This window comes from Acanthaster planci, linkage group LG12 (genome assembly GCF_054643075.1).
Source record: "Acanthaster planci isolate LZ-2023a linkage group LG12, COTS_SCS, whole genome shotgun sequence".
NCBI classification, from domain to species: domain Eukaryota; kingdom Metazoa; phylum Echinodermata; class Asteroidea; order Valvatida; family Acanthasteridae; genus Acanthaster; species Acanthaster planci.
Genome location: NC_141788.1, coordinates 7,732,486 through 7,752,183, shown reverse-complemented (window position 1 = coordinate 7,752,183; position 19,698 = coordinate 7,732,486). Strand labels below are relative to the sequence as shown.

General features: G+C 45.5%; 2 protein-coding genes across 2 annotated transcripts in view; one reads left to right on the top strand and one right to left on the bottom strand.

The window, feature by feature from the left end:
- Positions 1–19,698, bottom strand: part of LOC110977685 (uncharacterized) — a 22,500-nt gene extending 2,802 nt beyond the window's left edge. Inside the window, exons 1-6 of the mRNA XM_022232000.2 lie at positions 18,850–19,698; positions 18,646–18,708; positions 17,473–17,532; positions 2,273–2,503; positions 1,172–1,944; positions 231–396 (exon numbers count right to left, since the gene is read on the bottom strand). Coding sequence (XP_022087692.2) covers positions 1,718–1,944; positions 2,273–2,503; positions 17,473–17,532; positions 18,646–18,708; positions 18,850–19,030 — 762 coding nt within the window. The 5' untranslated portion in view covers positions 19,031–19,698 and the 3' untranslated portion in view covers positions 231–396; positions 1,172–1,717. The remainder of the gene's footprint in view (positions 1–230; positions 397–1,171; positions 1,945–2,272; positions 2,504–17,472; positions 17,533–18,645; positions 18,709–18,849) is intronic.
- LOC110977708 (uncharacterized) lies at positions 3,175–17,101 on the top strand. Its single transcript, XM_022232054.2, has 4 exons — positions 3,175–3,751; positions 5,201–11,144; positions 11,361–14,355; positions 14,670–17,101. The coding sequence occupies exons 1-4, from the start codon at positions 3,739–3,741 to the stop codon at positions 15,771–15,773; spliced, it is 10,056 nt and encodes a 3,351-aa protein (XP_022087746.2). The 5' UTR covers positions 3,175–3,738; the 3' UTR covers positions 15,774–17,101.

The following is a 19,698-nucleotide window of genomic DNA, read 5'->3' as shown; positions in this document are numbered from 1 at the left end:
GATTCATGGAAAAAAATATTCCGTCAAAGCAAACGAACTGGACCTATGCTGCAGCGTGGCCTACGCGTAGAATCAGCACGAGGTAATCTCAAAATGCCCAGTTGATGCTCCTTCGCTTAATTAAAAGCTGCTTATCATTAATCCCCATCCCCTAGGGTGTTTGTAAGGTCATATTGAACAGAGAGGATCGTTAGGGTTAACGGTGTGGCTTATTTTCTTTCTTTTTTTACCTCTGAAGTAAGGTCCTTCTCCAGAACACCAAGAGTATGACGCAAAGTAGAGAGGTAACGACACTGATGGGAACCACCACGGCGATGAAAGTGGTCGTGGACACGGTGTCACCGGCTGACTGTGAGTTTTCGTCAGTTGGAGTGGGTCGCATCCCGTCTGGGGGATCTTTAAAAAATAAAACGATTCCTCACGAGGACAATTTCATGAGGTCACACACGGAGTGGAAAGATCTGTCACCGAATGGAATTGGATCTTTCTATTTAATTGCATGTATGTCTAGGACTATCATTCGAGGACACATAAGGACACTATTTAGTGACACATGAGCTATCATACGATATGACACATTAAGCTGTCACACTGTGACACATGAGGCTATTGTTAAGCGATACATGAGGCTACCATTCAGTGACACACGACATTATCATTTAGTGACACGACTATCATTCAGTGACACGACTATCATTCAGTGACACATGGAGCTATCATTCAGCGACATGACACTATTCAGCGACCCGTGAAGCTATCATTCAGCGGCACCTGAGACCATTATTCAGTAGCAGATAAGAATATAATTCAGTGACACAATGTGACTGTCATCCAGTGACACACACAAACTACAGTGACACGTGATGAGTATGAGGCCATAGGTCTCCTGCATAGCATCTTCTAATCCGACGCGTATTCATACACAGGCCAGATGCTTCGGTAATGCTTTTTTTTAACATTCTTCATAATGACCCGGACAGGATCAGCGGTTTTACCCAGAGAAGCTAGGCAAGTACGCCTGAAGAGAGTGAACGTGGAATGACAAGAATACATGGTTAAAAAAATTTGAATATGTAGTTATGAAGTGACTCTACAAACTACTTAAAAGTGAACTGAAAACTACATAATAATGCTTGGAGAGGGCGCTATTTCATGTGCTATGTCCACATACCTGGAATTCGCAGAGGAAAGTTTCATTGGACTCACTATCAGACTGTACGTTTTGATTGGTAAAAATGAAGGCAGTAACTGTCCCAACACCATGTTTCGTTAGTTTTTTCTTTTAAAAGGGAGAGTGTGGGCTTTGTGCGTGCAAGAACGCGCGCGTTAACGCAACGCGTGAATGGAATGAAGTATGCCGCCGCAGTTAGGTCAAAATAATAACCAAAACGTTACAAGCGCTCAAAAAATGGCCAGTACCAAAGGCCAGAGTACCGTGCTGTTTGTAAACAATTAATCATTTGTAGTTCGAGAACCCTTCAGCCTCCATGAGTCTTCTTTTTTTTCATCCGAGTGTCGATATTTTTTAGAAGCAAAGCGGCAGCATCAAGCTTACCAGAGAAATATGGAAGGGCTAGGGCTGCATAGCACCGTGATCAGAATAACGACAAGAATATAATTTAAAATCAGTGCTCTGAAATATGTGATTGCCAAGCTTTCGGTAACTGAGTACCTTCTTCAGTTCAAGCAGATTCAGTTAATGCCCTGAAGAAGGTACTCAGTTAGCATCAGGCTTACCGTGGGGTATGCATATAGGCAAGGTCGACGGCACAAGTTCCCCGTCCAAGCAGTAGAGGGTGCCCAGACCCATTAGCGTGGCGTCCAGGTCCTTGCATTCGACCGTGAAACTGTAGCCGCTACGCAGGGTATTCCCTCCCGTCAGCTGGCCGTCGCTGATGTTGAGGCCGCTGAAGTTCAGTTTGTGGTGATCGATCAGGCATCGATCTACCAAACGTTGATGACAAAAATCAAACATGTAGTCAGTGAAAAACGATGAAATGTTCATTCAGCATTTAATTTAAACCCGGGCGTGAATCCAGAGGGATAGGGCAAGGCCAACCGCCCCCACTCTGACACCCCCAAAAAAATCGGACACAAAAAAATTACAGGGCCGGACTCCCCTCCCCCAGAAAAGTTCCCAGATCCGCCCCAGACACCGTGCTGAAGAATAACAGACCAGACTTCGAGCCCAGGTATAGACCTGAAGAGGATGGATGAAAATTGTTGATGAAAACGGATTGCCAAAAAGGGAAGACCGTCCAGTTCAACTCACCAAAGCAAACTGGGAAGTCTGCCGGTTGCCACTGCCCGTTGTCACAGTGCATGCGATCCATCCCGTACAGGTCGGCTCCAACTGTAGACACGGAGGTGCTGTTCTGGCAGGCCAGCCTTAGCGTCGCACCACTGGGGATGACGTGCTGTGGTGAGCAGGTTGGCAGTGCGTCCCGACTGCATACCATCGTAAGCTTGGATTCGCCCAGCAGAGTATGGTTCACGGTACAGTCTGGAGTGGATGATTAAACGAAACGACAACTACATGAGTGGCGTGAAAAGATGGAAGGGTATGCCCACGTGTAAGGCCTCTTACCTCTCTTGGATGTCGTTCCCCAGAATTTGGAAACCTGAACACGGACATCTGGGACAGGAACATTGCCTATTTTGGAAACCCTTCGATCTGGAGCTCCTAGTAAACTTAAACTTAATCCTATTTCGTTTGAAACTTCACTTGTTACATGGTCACTCTTACGTTTCAGCCATTCTAGACAAGCTTCTCCGGCGTCCGGACTTTTCAAGAGCTCGTCAAAAAGTTGTTAAAATAGAAATACTTGAGTTGTTAAAATAGAAATACTTGCAGCTGTTATAAATCGTTTAATGGACCTTTTCCATGAAATATGCAAATTACATAGGTGTGTCATAAATTTAAGCAACAGTACTTTGCCAACCAGTGGTAGTAATGCGCATGCGCCTGCCTTATTTGCATATTTTATGGGAAAGGTCCATTACCTGTCAAATGTAAGAACTGCGCAAGCGTGGTACGTACTTATACGACTCGAAGTGACGTCACAATGACGAACAATTCTCCAACGTAAGAGCGCACTGTCCATTGTGCGCAAGCTTACGATGACGCTAACAATGGCATCGCAACTATTGGTTACCCGTGTGTTTGTTTTCATGTCAGAACTGTTTTAGGTTTCTTGGCGTTGCAAGCAAATTCTTGTTTGTGAGGCCTTTTTGGAGCGTTTTTCGCTGCAATTCGAGTGCGATTTCACCGAAATCTTTTCGACGATCAACTTCTGTTGTTGATACCCGAGCAGAGAGCCAACAACGAGTGCCGGGCGTGGACCGAGTACTCTCTGCCGAGATCTGACCCGGGGTTATACAACTTTGGGTTGCTTCAGTTACGTCTGTGGAGAACCAGACAATCCCGTTTGAACTCTTCACCAGTGCCCTCTTGTTGAGGTCTGGTGATACCTTGCAGACTTTACCTGCAAACCCATTCTCAAGGAGACCAAGTTCGTCTTGAGAATTGCCCCCTTACCCCGAAGTCGGAGTGGCCCCTGGAAACCACCAGCTTTGGACGTCAGGCCTCCGATTCACCCACCTGCAAGAACCGACCGAGGCTTCTTGCAGACCTGCCCCAAGTCTAACGCCCAACGCGAGCAGTGGAGACTTGGTGTACCGTCTTTGTTGAAGACGGTATAGACTTGAAGAGATCAGCACTTGTCATCGACCTTCAAGATGTCTGATCGTGGTAAGTTTGAATTTCAAATTTTATTCAGTTGATGCCTGCTCAGTAAAGAAACTTTGAAGAAAAGCCCTCATTTATTTTTCAGACATCTGAAAGACAATGTCCCTCAGATTTCCTCAAATCGTAACCCCCCCCCCGATTGTTCTCTTTTGACCACATCCCAGATGAGTAGAGATAGCTTTGCAAGCTAATCTGACGCTTTTGATGAGCATTAATATTGGTAATTACATCGGTTTGCTCAAATCTACGAATGCCTGGATTCTTTCATATTTTCATCCAGAAGATACAAGGTATTATGCATTTGGTAGATATTTAATTGACTGTTACTGTGTGGCCCGTCTCGTACCTCGACGTTTTTATGAAAGATAAAAAATAGTTGTACATCATCATTTTCGTAACGCGGATCTCATTTGCTTTGGGTGTTGGTGGGCCATCATTTGCTATAAGCGATCCACTCCTTCGTAAAGCATCTCTTACGTTTTCCAAATTTTGAGGAAAAGAATTTTACCAACATTTCATGGGCTTATTCTGAGGAAAATCCCGTCGCAATTAGAAAGTCATTTATAACAGATTTTAGTTCGGTCGTTTATTAAAATAATGTACTCGAAGGTTTATCAAATGATGGGCCTAATTATTTGTCTTGAGATGCCTTGCTTCAAGAGGGAATCTCTTGTTTGCTACGCAATGAAGAATGAGGAAGTTTTATTTCACTTTGAACGTTTTTATATATTTTTTGTTGGTTGAATCAACATTTATTTTCGTTTTGCAATGTAAACATCAAGTTAGTTTACCTTTTTTAAGTATATTAGTTTTCAATTTAAAAATTGTCCAATTTTATACTGTACATAATTTAAAATGTATAGATTTTTTATGAAACCTTGCGTGCAACTAGTACAAGAGTAGATATTTTTTACTATTCTTGGAATGTGTTGCATTCTAAAAAGTTTCACCACTGTAAATCGAGAAATGCTGTGTGTGATTTTAAAAACATGAGCTTGAAAAATGACTCTGACTCGAAAAGGCGTCTGCATCCCCAGATTACTTTTAAGGCAACAATGGAAAATTTTTAAACATCTGGATTTGGGTGGTTTCCCCAAGAAATGAATGCAAAATGTTATAGTCAAAATAAACTAAAGTGTTGCCATATTAAAGGCGTGGTTTACTGTTTCAAAAACACGCTGGCCTCATAGATTTCGACCAAGTGTTCAAAACCTCTCTTTGTTGATTCAACGTTTTCTAAGTTGCAAAGTTGAGTAATAATACCTCCTTTTGTGAGCGGTTGGCAACAGTATATTGTGTAATTTTTAACTATTTTTGTATAATAAATTTATTTGTTAATATCTTTTAATGCCATTGTTATTCATAGTAACAAAAAGAAATGACAACGACTAGTGTTGTAACGTCAAAGTAGGTACATTGGTTTGTTTTTCTATCTGTTCCACCACCTTGCAGAGCCAAAAAATTGGCAATGTCGGCTGAAGGAAGAGCCACGCCGCAAAATTGCCTTCAGCGACCTCACGGAGGACCCCGAACATCAGGGAACCTTCACCGACAGCCTGCGCATCACACCCGGGAGGCAAGTGGGGATCATGAGGCGCATGCTGCAAAAGATGATGCCGTGCTGCACCGCCCCGGACAACCAGGACAAGTACGTCGAAGTCGGGCAGCGGCCTCCGAAGCCAGAGATGACGGATGAGGAGCTTCGGAGAGGCAGAGAGAAGTCCCTCGAGAGGAGGGAGAGGAAAAAGCCCGCCGAGGAGAGAGACGAAGATCAGTTACCCAAAGGAAGTAGAGATCAGGGAAAGGCGGGAAAAGATGGCGGTAAAGAGAAAAGCCGCAAGAAGAGAAGACGTCCAAGGAAGTCTTCTACAAGGGCAATGGAGGCAAGGGGCGGCCAGCTCAAGACAGCTGGACAAGCACCGCGGCCGTTTACTGTCCCCCTCATCACCGTGCCTCGTGACCAGTGGCGACCTCTCCCGCCACTGCCTTGGGAGGTAAGAGGGAAATCCAAGGCCACACCTCGGAAGCACTCCAAGAAGCACGAGAGTCCGCATCGTATAGACAGACCGGAACGGCGAGTGGAAGTAGACTCACCAAGGTATCCACCGACCCGGGCCCGCTTCCGGCGTCGATGTGAGAACAGGTTCCGCCTGTGGGACATCCGGAACCACCAGATGAAGATGCGATTCATCCTCCGGGACGTTGCCAGGCAGAGGAGACTGGCAGAACTTGCCAAGAAGGCGTCACCCGGGAGTAGCGCAGGTAACATCAGCCACTCTGGAAATCAGACAAAGAGCGAGGCGGTGAGTGGTCCCCCGACAGCTACCCCCACACTGCCCACCATGCACCAGATCGTTCAGACTGTCACCCAGTCCCAAGGAGCAACCAGACAGCGACTGGAGCGACTGGAGCTGAGCATGTGCAGACAGCACGAGATACTCATCACCATCAGCAAACTTCTCAGCCAGGGACTCACTCCCAACCTTCTGGCCGAGGAGTACGGCCTGCAGTACCAGGCCCGGCCGCGGATAACAGCGGCCCAAGAAGTGACTGGAACGAGCAGCAACCTTCCAACTCGAAAGCTTTCGAAAACCAACACTCGCAGGGGCAAGAAATCTACGACTGATGAGTGTGACTCCACAGTATCAGGTCCATGCTCTCCAGCACGAACCACCTCCAAAGGGAAGAAACAGCCCAGCAGGGCAAAATCAGAAGCAACACTTCCACATGGCAAAGAAGAAGACTTGGAAGCTGCTTCAAAGATAAAACAGATGAAACAACGCAGCAGAAATAAAGCTGCTTCGAGAAGACATCGACTTCCAGTCAGCCCGGCTGAAGAAAATATCGGTGTCGCTACTGACGCTACCGGCCGTCGACAAAAGAGAAAACAACACCAACGAGTGGGGATGTCTTTCCGGACTAGAGACATCACCAAGGGATCACAGCCATCACCAGTCCGTGCACCCAGCGAGGAAACCCGGAGCAGTAGCAGCGAGCTCTCGGTGATTGAGCATGAGTCCTTGCTAGAAGTGAGGAGCACCGGACTCCTTGGAGGAAGAAAGGTCGAGAGGAGATACCAAGTTGCATCAAGAAAAACCTTCGTGGACGTGAACTCCTTTCCACCACTCCAAGACGATTCTTGCAGAAGTGCCTGTCCCAGCTCTTCCAGTGACAGTTGTGAACAACCACCCAAAACTCGTCACAGAAAGAAGAAAACCCCTTGCCAAAGATTCAAGGGAGCAGGGGTCTCGAGACAGCAGTCCAATGAATCTGAAAATGACAGCCTTCAAACTGAAATTGACAAGTTTCAGAAAGTCATCCCTCCAACGGCCCAAGAAAGGGGCGAGACCGAAATCAGCACAGCATCATCTGCCAGGCGAGAGAAGAAACGCAGAAGCCAGAAACAAGAAAAACAGGCCGCTGCTCCATCTAATGTGAACATGCACGAAGACAAACCATCTGCAGACAATGAAAGATTCAACGACGGCGCAGCAGCTCAAGCAACTGGGAAGAAAGGTTTAGTTTCTGTCACATCACAAGGACACGAGCGGAGACAGAAACACGAACAGTATCCAGCACAAACCCAGCGCGTGGTGGAGGAGACGGAGGGGCAGACTTTCAACCCACAAAGAAAGCGAAGGCCCAGGAAGGAGCAGACACAACGCATCGCCTCCTGCTCAATTAAAGAGGGAGATAGAGTAAGCGTGGCTAAAGATGGCGTTCCAGTTACTGCTTCCGTGGAAAAGGAAGAAAGAAAACGGAGGGAGGAAAGAAGACAAACAATGAAAGTAGAAGCTGGCTTCATCCCTGACAGGAAATACAGGACGAAAAAAACTCTGGAATGTCCCAGAGAGGACGAACAAGATTCAGCTGTCAGTGAGAAAGATACTCTAGTTGCTGACATCGTGGATGAGGAAAAGTTGAAGAGTAGAGATGAAGAGAGACAGAGAATAACGAAAGAAAAAAGGAGGGTGAAGAAGTCACAGAATCCATCTCAAATTGGAGAAAGGCCAGATACTGCCTCCGCTGAAACATCATTTGCTCCTTCTGCTGATCGAATCCAGAGGAATGACGCTTTTAGTGAACTGCAATGGGAAAGGACAATTCCAAAGAAGAGAGAAACGAAGGTTGGAGGGCTTGCCAAAGAAATAACACAGGAGGTTGGCAAACCTCCAAAGATAGCCATGCAAGAGTCTCCAGCTGAGATGCTGGAAGCTAATAGGGCCTCCTCGATGGTACGAGATATCAGTTCGAGGGAAAAAGGACTGTCAGCAAAAATCCACAACGTTATGAGTGGTACAGCTGAGAGTTATTATGAAACCTCAGGAGAGGTTCAAAGTTCAAGAAAAATTATCCAAGAGCCGAGACAAGCAAAAATGTCTCCAGATAAGACCAAATCAGCCAGGAGACAGAAATTGGCCAGACAAAGGAGAAAAAAGTTACCCACGACCAACCAATCAGTAATTGGATCTCCTGGCTCTTCGGTGGAAACTCACGGAGACGAAATTGATGCTAGCAAACCAGATATAGCTTCTGCAATTGAAACGTCAAGTGAGAATTTGCCAAGACGCAAAGTGGACAGATTCGAAAAACCAGACTTGAAATCTGAGTCCGAAGGTTCAAGTCTCGCATCAGTGAGCAGCAAGAGGAAGGGAAACCGAAACAAGAAAGTATTGTCCCTAGATGCTGCCGCTGATGATGTTATTGTGGTGAGGGAGTCAATAAATGGAAGACAATCCTCACCAAAACTTGAAGACAAATTAGACCGAAGCAGATGTGATGACAGCCCGGATGCTATCAAGAGGAAAACCAAAGCCAGGCGACCACGCATCTCATCAGAACCTGAGGTGACCTCCGTACTGTCTCTGTTGACAACAGACTCCGTGGAAGATGGTGAAGTTGCAACCACCTTCATCCCGACAAGTCTGGATGAGAGACGGGTGCGGGAAAAGGCTAAAAAAATTGGAAGACCAAAACTTGAGTCAGAAACAAAGAGGCAAGAAGTCTCCTTGGTAAAAGAGGAGGCATCATATTCGGCTTGGAGGGCGGGCGAGGAGGATGTGAAGGGCTCTGAAGAAGTGGCGATCTCTTGCAACCAGAGAGAGAAGCAGAAACACAAGCGGAGGTCACGTCCAGCTGCAAATGAAGGTGACATCGACACGGCCAAGGATGATGGTGTGGACGTTATTGTGATGCGTGCACAGAAAAGCCAAGATAGATTCTCTAATCAGACCCAGCATGCCGCCAAAGGCGTCATGGGAAAGAAAAAAGTGTCCTGGAAGATTTCCGCTCCTGAAGAGAAGAAGCAGAACGCAGACACACTGAAAGAGAGCAAAAATCCAGATTGTGAAGTGCCTCCAGATCACGGGAAGACAAGATTGAGAACAAGAGTCCCGAGAGAGGTGCTAAGCCCTGAAGAAACTTCTGTTTCGTGTCAAGACATCTCAAGCAAACCGCCGTGTGGTGGACTGGCGATAGATGAGCTGAGTAGTGAAGATGAACTGAATGACTTCTGCAACTGTACGTCAAGAACTGTGCACGTCGTCAAAGGAAGTGATAAAGATGGGAAGGTAGCTGAACCACAGAAAAGGCCAGACTTAATTGAAGAAAGCATCATGAAGATCACTGAACCAACAGTGATGTCCGAAGAAGCTCAAAGTCACGAAAACATTGAGGGCCGGGAAAAAAACACAACCACTGCAAATAGAGAAAACGAAACCGTTAAGGTGGAAGAAGAGAAAGTGACGACTCCTACTGAAGGTGTTGCTCCCTATGACAGAGGCCAAACCATGAACAAGGCCAAACGATCCTATGCTTGGAAGATCAAAATGAAGCCGACTCTGTTTAAGAAAAAGAAACATCGTAAATCCTCCAACTTGGATGACACGCCCAATGATACGAGGACGAAAACAGAGGATAATCAAGAAACAACAAAGATATCCACGCCCTTGAAAGATGCTGAAGAGGCAGGGGTGGTGCCTGAAAAGGACATGAAGTCTGTCGGTGGCCAGACTGATGATACCACTTCTCGAGACGCTGCTCAACAAGATAACAATGCAAAGTCTAAAAGGAAACGAAGAACACCTTTTGGATGGAAGAAATTTAAGAAACAGAGCCTGGCAAAGACGGAGAAAGGCAAAAACTTGTCTGCATCTCAGAAGGAGTCTGAGGTGTCGCCTCAAAAAGCTGAGACCAAACCTGATGTTGAGAATAAGACTCCCCCAACATCAACAGATCCCACAGAAAGCTGCGATGGAGAGGTTAACAAGAAAAGTAAAAGGAAACCGAAGAAGGAGAAGAAGCCAAAGGCGGAGAAAAAGAAGACCAGCAAAAGAAACAAAGACACTGAGGAGGAAGCCGCATCAAATGATGTCACTGCAGATGCAGACGATGGAGAGAGAACTACCTCCAATGATGGTACTAAAGCTGAGAGCAAGGACATGAAACGTAAAGCGACCATGCCTTGGAAGAAACGCAGGAGAGAAAATAAGAAAAAGAAAGAGCAACAGCCAGCTGGGGACGATGTGCAGCCAGGGGACGAAGCGGGCCATGATGGCAGCATCTGCAAAGAATCGAAAGGAATTGAACAGGAAGGAGAGAGTACCAAGGAAGACACCTGTACAGCCGAAGCTACCGCTAACAACAAAAAGTCTACCAAGTCACTCTCCAGTTTGAAGACAATGGGAATCTTTGGAAAGTCAAAAAAGAAAAACAAACTGGATGCCAGAGTTCCAGAGGATGAAAATGTAGATGAAAAGAAAAAGGATAAAGCCAAGGAAAATCTGGACAAAAAGGAGAAGAAACGAGAGGAAAAGAAAGAAAAGAAAAGACTGACCAGACAGAAAAAGGAGGAAAAGAAAGAAAAGAAAAGGGAGATAGAGAAGAAAAAGAAAGAAAAGCAAAAGGACGAAAAGGGAGAGAAAAAGAAGAAGGCCAAAAGCCAAAAGGAAGACAAGAAGGAAAAGAAAAGAGAGAAAAAGGCGGGAAAAGAAAAGAAAAACCGTCAAAAAGAGGAGAAAAAGATGAAGAAACTCATGAAAGGCGATGACGGGGAGAAGGCCGATTCGGTGAAGGGCAAAAAAAAGAAACAAGCGCCGACACCTGATGTCGAACCACGGCCAGCCAAATCTGGGAAACCAGCAGCCAAGCCAACCTTTGCTCGTTGCAGAATGGTAGCCCCTCCCGCAGACGACAGCGTCAAGCTCGACCTGCATTTGCCTGCTGCCCGGGACAACAGTGTTAGTGTCAAGGCACCACTGAAGACTGAGGCCACGGGAAAGATAGCCTTGCTTCCAGCTGGTGCCGCTGAATCCATAGAGCTGAAGCAGACCCAGGATGTTATGGCAACTGATCTGACGGCGGGTTGGTGCGAGCGTGTAACGACCAGCGTACGCAGGTAAGAATAATGAAAGGAATTACATCGACCATTTCATTACTCTGTTGTTTTAAGTAGTGAGACAGCTGAAAAATCAGGCTACCAATCTTAGCAATGTTAAAACTTTTGAAATCAGGCAAGCTGAACAACCAAATAAAATGTTAGCGTTGCCTGCATGAACAAATTGCCATATGAATTAATATTATCGACTGTCTTGTTTCTTGTTCCATTTCACAGGCAATCGGAAACACCTGCCATATGCAAGACTGCATCCTCAATGCTTGAAAGTGATCAGCCTTCGTCCTTGGAACAGGCACTAGACAAAAAAACAGCTGAAGATAACTCCATCATCCTTGACAAGCAGTCTTTGATTAGTCACGACGACAGTGACTGCTACGCTTACGTGTCACAACAACAACAGAGAAAGCAAATCATGCAGCAGATTCTCCAGGAACTCTCCTCGGATGACGAGAGTCCGCCTCAGACCGGCAAAGCCCCAGGCGTGCTCAAGGACGAAACTGTAACCAAGATGGTCATCCCACCGAAAGGGATCTCCCTGGCTCCATCCAAATCGTGCTGGTTGGAGACATCTGCCGAAGACCAACTCGAGGTTGCCCAGGATAAAGGTATGGTCGTGACAAAGGAAGATGAAGTCTTGGACGACGAACCCAGCAGCCTGCCAGAAACAACTTTCCTATTGGGCAAACATACTGATGAACAGAGCAGCACACAGTCTTGCCAGATTGAGAAAGCAACTGATGAAATCAAAGAGGATTGGGCACATTCTCCATCTGTTGAGCGTGAGGCCACAACAACGACTCCTGATGACAGTAAACCTCAAGCCGCAAACCGACTGGCCAATGATACTGACGTCCAAGATATCGAAGACGGCGATGATAACGAAGAGAAGAAGGGTGAACAACTGGATGTGAAGACAAATGTCTCTAAGAAAGCATTGTGTGCAATCAAGCAAATGGATGATGATTACAACTCGTGGGATGAAGGTTCAGATGAAGAAGAGTATATTAAGACACAGGTGGAGAAACCATCAACTGGATACACAACGAAGAAAGTTGACTCGATGGATGAGCTGCTCAGAGAATTTCCTCCATCTAGTGAGGGCAATGAAATCAGAACAGTAGATGGCCAAAAAGGAACACGTGCTAGTGACAGAGCTGGTTCACCAACTGAAAGAGATGAGAAGGTAGAACGAAAGGAAGAGGGTCTGACGGAGTTTGAAGCCATAGAACAAATGCTACAACAGTCTTCTTCAGATGACTTATTTGGAATTGTTGACAAAGTGACGTCGTGCAAGGGCAGCATTGCTATGCCCCTGACACCACAGCCACAGACGGTTACCTCACCGATGAAAAAAGATGTGAAACTTGTGGAGTCAACCGAGGACGAGTTGTGCTCTTTAACAGACAAAGAAGAAAGAGACATTGTTGTGGAGAATGAAATGAAGAGTACGGGCTCTACAGATTACAACCTTGGCAGGTCAGCAGAGCTGAGCAAAACTACATCCCTGTCAACACAGTCGAAAATAGCTGACTTGCCTGTAAAGCCCGAGACCGATGCGGAGGATTTGTTACAAAGGGGGTTGAACTCAGTGGCCGCATGCAAAGAAAATGAGGTGGCCGTGAAGTCTGAAACAAAGACAACAAAATCTACAGGTGATACAACAAAACACCAGCAAGTCGACTCGGGAAACAAAACTAGATATGCAGTGGACAATAACTCCTCGAAACCAACAGAGGTTCCTGAACACACCAAAGACAAAATAGACAGGGACAGTGCTAGCGAGGATACCAGGAAAAGAAAGATACGCTTCAGCGATGTTTCTCGTGGACCGACGATCACAGGGCAACGACGAGGGCCGCTAAAGGGAATCTTGAAACAGAGACCATGTGCCAATGCATCCCCAGAGCAAAACACTGAGTGGAAGTCAGGAACAGAACCTGCTGAAGACTTTCTTGCAGACTGTGAGCGAGCAGATGCATCGAAAGATGTTGCGCGAGACGTCCTTTCAGAAATAGACGCTACAAAGCCTCATGAGGATGCACGGCTGGTGAGGATACACCATGAAGACGCTCATTTTGATGTTCCTGATACACATGAGGGTTCGGTTGACAGTGGGCGCAGTCCACAAGAATCTTCCTCCGAGTCCGAAGATTCGTCAACTCCAACCATAGACCTTGATGCAGACATGGAGGACATCAAGTGGTCCGAGGCCTTCTTGAAGGGCTTGGACGAGGAAACTGACGATGAAAATGACTTCTTTCCTCCCAAGAAGACCGAGGCATTTCAAGACGGTGTCCATAGTCCATCGCTGGAGTCTTCCTCTGAATCAGACGTTCCTGTAGCCTCTCCCGTGCATGATGATTCGGACGCCTCGGAAACGATTGGGTCTCAGACCCTTCTAGATTGTGACACACAGGGCAAACTCAGAGACTCCCTGCTTCAAGCTGGGAAGCCAGACAGTGCTAAAGCGTTCCAAGACGCCGAGGTTCCCTGCTACCTGAGAGATGACTTCAACCCGGCTCCTGAACAGAAGCCATTCAAGAGATGGGATCCGATGGCCGCCAAGAAGAAATTGGACAAGATTAGTCAGTCCAAGAAGAAACTTCCAGAATCGCCAACGCCGCGGTGGCTGAAGACAGATTTTAACCCAGACGGCAGTGGATCGAAACGCGAGGTTTGGAAAGCGCCAAGTGAGAAACCTGTGCTCTGCTCCACTCGAGACAAAACGGCTTCTGGTGATGCAGATATCGACTGTGGCTTAATGACCGACAGTGGGAAAGAAAACTTAAGGAAACAAAGTCAGAACGAGTCTCAGAGAATTCTTGACTCCATGAGAAGTCAGGAGAAGTTTCAACAATCCTCAAAGACGACGACAAATCCACCACTTTCGACTCCCGCCTCGACTGACAAAGATCTTCCACGCTTTCTCAGGCCCGACTTCGATCCCGCCCCGGACCAGAAGCCCTTCAAGAGGTGGAATCCCGTCGAGGCCGAGAAGAAGTTCACCAAAATTGCCAACAAGACCAAATTGCCCGATACTACCAAGAAGACGGGTCGGGCACCAGGAGGTCAACATGCTATCGAAACTCCTTGCTGGCTTCAACCGGACTTCGACCCGTCAAAGACCGAACCCGTCACAACACCTGCACTGCAACAGTCTCACCAAGCACCCCAGAGCAACAAGCTGTCCCAACGTGATTCAGAACGAAAGGTACATTTAAGAAGTCTGTTGTTGGATATTTTATATCACTAACCAAGCATCATGGCTGAAACACAGGCAACTACAAAAAAGGGAACAATGAAATTAGTAACATACAAGAGTGAACAAATTCCCTTTACAGAGGGATGAACTAAACTTTGCTTTTAAACAATTTTACCAATACAAACCGGAAGAGTATTCTTATGAGAAGAGAATTCGTCCAGTACATTCATTTGATGAAAAAATTGTGCCAGAATAAACCTCGGTCAGGTCACTGAAAGAAATCGATTATTAATTATTTTTTTACCCCTGGCCTTTCGAAACAGCAGATTCCTGATAAAAGCCTAGACATCTCGTCATCATCGATGACGGAGATTCTACATCAACCAGAGGCGGCATGGAATGAGGAACTTAGACCGACGGTGGATGACCCATACGCAGATGATCCTGCAGCGAGATACGGGGCCAGCTTGACTTACCAGGATGCGGCTGAATGGATGCAGATGGGATCAGGCCACCTACTACCAGACCACCACTATGCCTTGAACCAGACTGAGAGATCGTTCCATCAGCAGCAGGCCCCGGACGAACACACCGAAGTGATGGCCCTGGGCTCGTCTAGCGTGCCAGCCTGGCTTCAGAGCCAACCCCAGCCACCGCAAGACGCCCGGCCCGGACACATGCCAGTTCTGCCTGGTGTGAAGCCCAACAACGCTGGGCTGTCACGTCACCGTGACCGCGCTGTCGCGCAGGAGAGGCAGACGAAGCAGGACTCCGGTGTTCGAACCATAGGTCTACAGCCCAGAGCTCCCCCGTCCATGCCAGGTATGAATCCCAGACGACCCGCTATCACGCCAAAATGGATGCAGTCACAGTTGAGCTCCGCACTCCCCCAAGCCACGCCACCGAGCCACCGACCGCCACCGAACTTACCCAGCGGCATTCAAGTGCTTGACTCATCCGGTGCGCCATCGTGGCCTGATATCAGTGCAACGCCTCAGCCAAGGGGAACTCTCAACAAGATGCCTGCGCTACCGGGAGTCAATGCCAGCAAGAGGCGACAACATCGTCAGGAGGTTGAAACTGTTGAGCCCCTTCCGAGCGGACTGACAACCATTGAGCCAATGGCTACTCTAGGCACAAGGTCACTCGTGGGTCGCATGAGTCATCCTTTGCTCCTGCCCACTAATTCCGCCCCTCCAACGTCAATGCAAGCATTTCCTGCTGACCAACCAATGCAACAGGTGACGGCAGCGTCAGAGAGGAGCTTGTCATCGGGGGCACCGAGTCCTGAGCCCCCAAGATACAACTGGATGAAACCGGAGTACGGCCAGGGTGGGACAGCGTGGCTGGACTCGACAAACGAGCGACGGACATTGCTCAACTCAATAGCGAGAACACAGGCCGCTAGGCGGCTACGTAACGTGTAAAGTGAAGGAAGTCCCACACTGAAGTCACAGCTGGTTGTATTCGTAAAGCTTGATTTCCATATAAATCGTATACAGGCATGCACACACTGAATCGTATTCAAACTAAATCAGAGTCGTTTAGAAATCCGTAGACGTCCGTACTGGTGGCGCAATTTCTACGATAAATTGCAGGTCTGGAAATAAGGCTTCACTAAATAAATACAAAATAAAACGGACGACACATGAATCCACAAGACATCTTTTTGATTCGTTTATTTATCCCAAAAATTAAAAATATAACCCGAAAATGAATGCGTCGACGAACAAATAGTAGCTTCTTAGACAGCAGGTTTTCTGTCTCTGCAGGATTTAGCAGCTAGCGGTGACTTCAGTGAAAAAGGGGAAAATGTGAAGGTGTTTAAGGGTTTCTGAGGTAACAATCACGATGTGAGAAATTAAGATAATGTAAATACCAGTAGACAGTTGATATTAATCTTTGTAAACATTGAAAAAAATCTTACAAATGCTGTTTCATTGCATTTATATTTAATCATCAAAAACAACAAATAATAAAATTAAAAAATGAAAAAAAAATCCCATTCGCCGTACTTGAAATTGCTGAAATGTGACAAAAATATTTACACTTTTACTGATTCTTTTGAATGACTGTCACAGTGTAAGAAAAGTGTATTTAAAAAAAAAATTCAGATGAATGGGATTAGTCAAGGCAACAATATGCGTCACAATAAAGTATCTTGTGACGTCACTGGGCCGATGAGAAACCGTAATCATACACACTGTATTATATAAAATGACATAACATTTCATGTACTGGAAGAAATTATATTGGTAAGGACATCTAATATTAAAATCTAACTCCAAAAATCTTAAATTACTAAAATATTGATTCTTGTAAATAGTTTGTAAATATGTTTGTACATTAGTTGGGGTAACTTTTCAAAGATTCGATTTTAACATTCTGCCAGAGGCACTGGTCATGGGTTCAAAGTACAAACAAGGAAAATTTGACTGGCAAAAACTAAATCTTGGACAAGATGAAAAATGAATAGAGAGCAAGTAATAATGTAACAAATCCAGGGGCTACTGCTGACGAGCTGGGTGGGTGGAATGACGCATTTTCCCCATTCATACAAAAACAATAAACTTCAATGATTTAAGAAATACTATCAAACCATACGCAAACAGCAGGATTTCATTTGCTGAACCCAAATAAAAGATTTCTGATTCCATTCACAGACTACAGTGGTACACAAAACAATACGGATAGAGTTTGAATTATACAGAAAACTGTTCTTTGGTAAAAGCGAAATAAAAAAAATTAAAGTTTACATTTTGAGTATTTTGTTTCTTTTATTTTGAGTAATGACCGATAAATGGTGAGCCACACTTTTTCTGCGATTAATATTCCAAGGTTTAAATTTGGGATAACGGGTGCAATCTAAAAAAAGTACTTTACGACGCATGTCCAGAGTAATTAAACGCTGATAGTCTTAGGAGTAAACGTCACGGACTGAGTTATAAGCATTTAATCCGGTGACTGACTGTGAGTGGAAAACGTCGATCGAGAATATCGATTCCCTTTTCCTGAAGCAAAACCTCAAAAATGGTTTAAATAATTGCTGCTTACTAATACGCCCTCTCCCAACACTTACTACAAAATTCATCACAACTATGAGAAAAATATCCCGTCTGGACTTACTTCTAGGAGATGGAGTGATGACAGGCGACATCGCTGTTTGGCTTAGCCAAAAATAGTCCTCTGGAGGAAAAAAACACGGAGACAGAGATATTTCAAGCTTTTGTCTCTGGTAATATCCAGCGGGAATCATGTCTGATGTTGAATGTTTCACAACAAAGTAGTTGCCAATACGTCTGTTGATGGAAATACTTTTCAACTGTTTTTCGTGCACATTTCACCACACTCACAAAAACCAAAATCGTAGGAAATATAGCCAATTTGTGACGTTACAGATAATAATTAAAATTGAATTTTCGATAAATGATGTGCCTTCGGGGCCACCGTTATCACCTGCTTCTCTCTCGTGCACTGACAGCTGCGTTTCCAATTCCAAGCCAAACATGTCCATTATGACTACGTTGTAAGTGGTGAATGGAGGACACACCAAACGTTTTTTCTATTACCTGTCATTCGACACTAATGTCAATAGTTGGCATGTATAAATATAGTTCTGATAAGATTGTAAGAACTCTATTTAGTTTCATTTTCCATGGCACACGAATTAAGCGGCATGATTAACGATCCCAAACAATGTAATAGCAACAATCTCAATATCATTCCCTCTCTGGGTCCTGCAGATGTTTGGCATGGAGAGAGAAAAGGCAAGATTACCCAAATTAAAAAGGATTCAAATTAGAAACATATGCAACGCCGTTATTGGGTATTAGGCAAATGTTATTTCATCCGAGGTGATTGTTTGGGAAGTGTCGTCTTGATGCACAAAGGCTGGCGTGTTTTTGGCGAATGTGTTGTAAGGACAGGTCATTAGGGCATGGATTCATATTACAGAGTGAGGTTTCTGAAAATAAAGAATGTGCATTTTGAATTCAAAATCCTGCAGTGCCATAAATTGGCAAGCTTTCCAATTAGAGCCAATATTTTCCTAGAGGAAAAGGCTTACAAGTATCGGTGTATATAGCGTCACTTTCAAAAGTTATATAAAACGACGTTTAATTAAAAAAATCAAATAAAATTGAATAAATCAATAAAAAGTTGGAAAATACCTCGAGTCTTGAAAATTGGGCCTCAGATTTGAAAACAAGCCCGACAGAACCGCACAGGTGAGACGCGTCGCAGACACTTGCCTAGAAATCCTGGTAAATCATTTCGCAAACGTTAAACGTTCTCACTTACGAGTGGGTGTTGTGTTCTCATTTTGGTGTGTTGTAGACGTCTCGGGTTGTGTTGATGTAGTGTCTTTCAGGAAGAAAAGAAGAAAGGAAGTTGAATTAAATTCTAGTGAGTCTGGAAAAAAGTCTATCAAGATACAAGCACACACATACCAGCTTGCGGCAACTCAGAAAAGTCTAATTGTGCAACGTGGAAGTGCGTACTTACGGGTGGGTGTGCTGGAAATATACGCGGGGAGTGTACTTCTTGTAACATTCGCAGAGATTGTAGTAAGATTTCTTCCGTTCCTTTCAAATGCTTGGGTTGAGGGTTTTGTGGCATCGCTCGAGTCAAGCAACAGAAAGAAAGACAGCAGTACTGGCAAAAACAAGGGAATGGATTTCACCATGTTGCGAGTTCAGTCGGCAGTGAGAATTCCGGATCTAAAAGCAGGAGATCTCCTATCCCAGGTATTTTTTCCCACGGAAGGTAGAGGTTTTTGAGCGACTTATGCTTAACAGGAGTTTGCCCAGAATATTGTCAGAGTCTATGAAAGAAACTCCAGATTTTGCAGACAACAAAGGGGTTTTCATCTCGGGTGTAGGCCCATCTTTGCCAGCCGAAATTCGCTCGAGGGAACGGTGTCAGGGTTGGTCCGTGTGAAAAGCGAGTACGCCATCGCTTGTGAGGCTTCTCATTGGCTAGCCGATCGACAGCCCGCAGCAACAGCGGATCGTATTTTGACCAATCAGCTTTTTACTACGCTGGTCTGACGAAATACCTTGCGCACGGTTTCACAGGCAAGAGTTCCCCATCGCACAGCCGGTCATTGTCTCAGCGGGCCAGCGTGTTCTTTGCTCTATGAACGGAGCGAATCTTTTCTACAGATCAGAGTAAACAGTGTCCTGTTCACGATCCCGTCTTTGTTCCGGTGCACGTGCAATCATCGAACACGTGCCTCTGGAACATTAGTTCCTTTTCCTCTTTAATAAATTAGCCCCTAAACAGCGGAAGAAAACTTGCTCATTAATGTCAAGCTCACTTTCGTGCCTAAGTAGAATTGATGAGCCCCCCCCC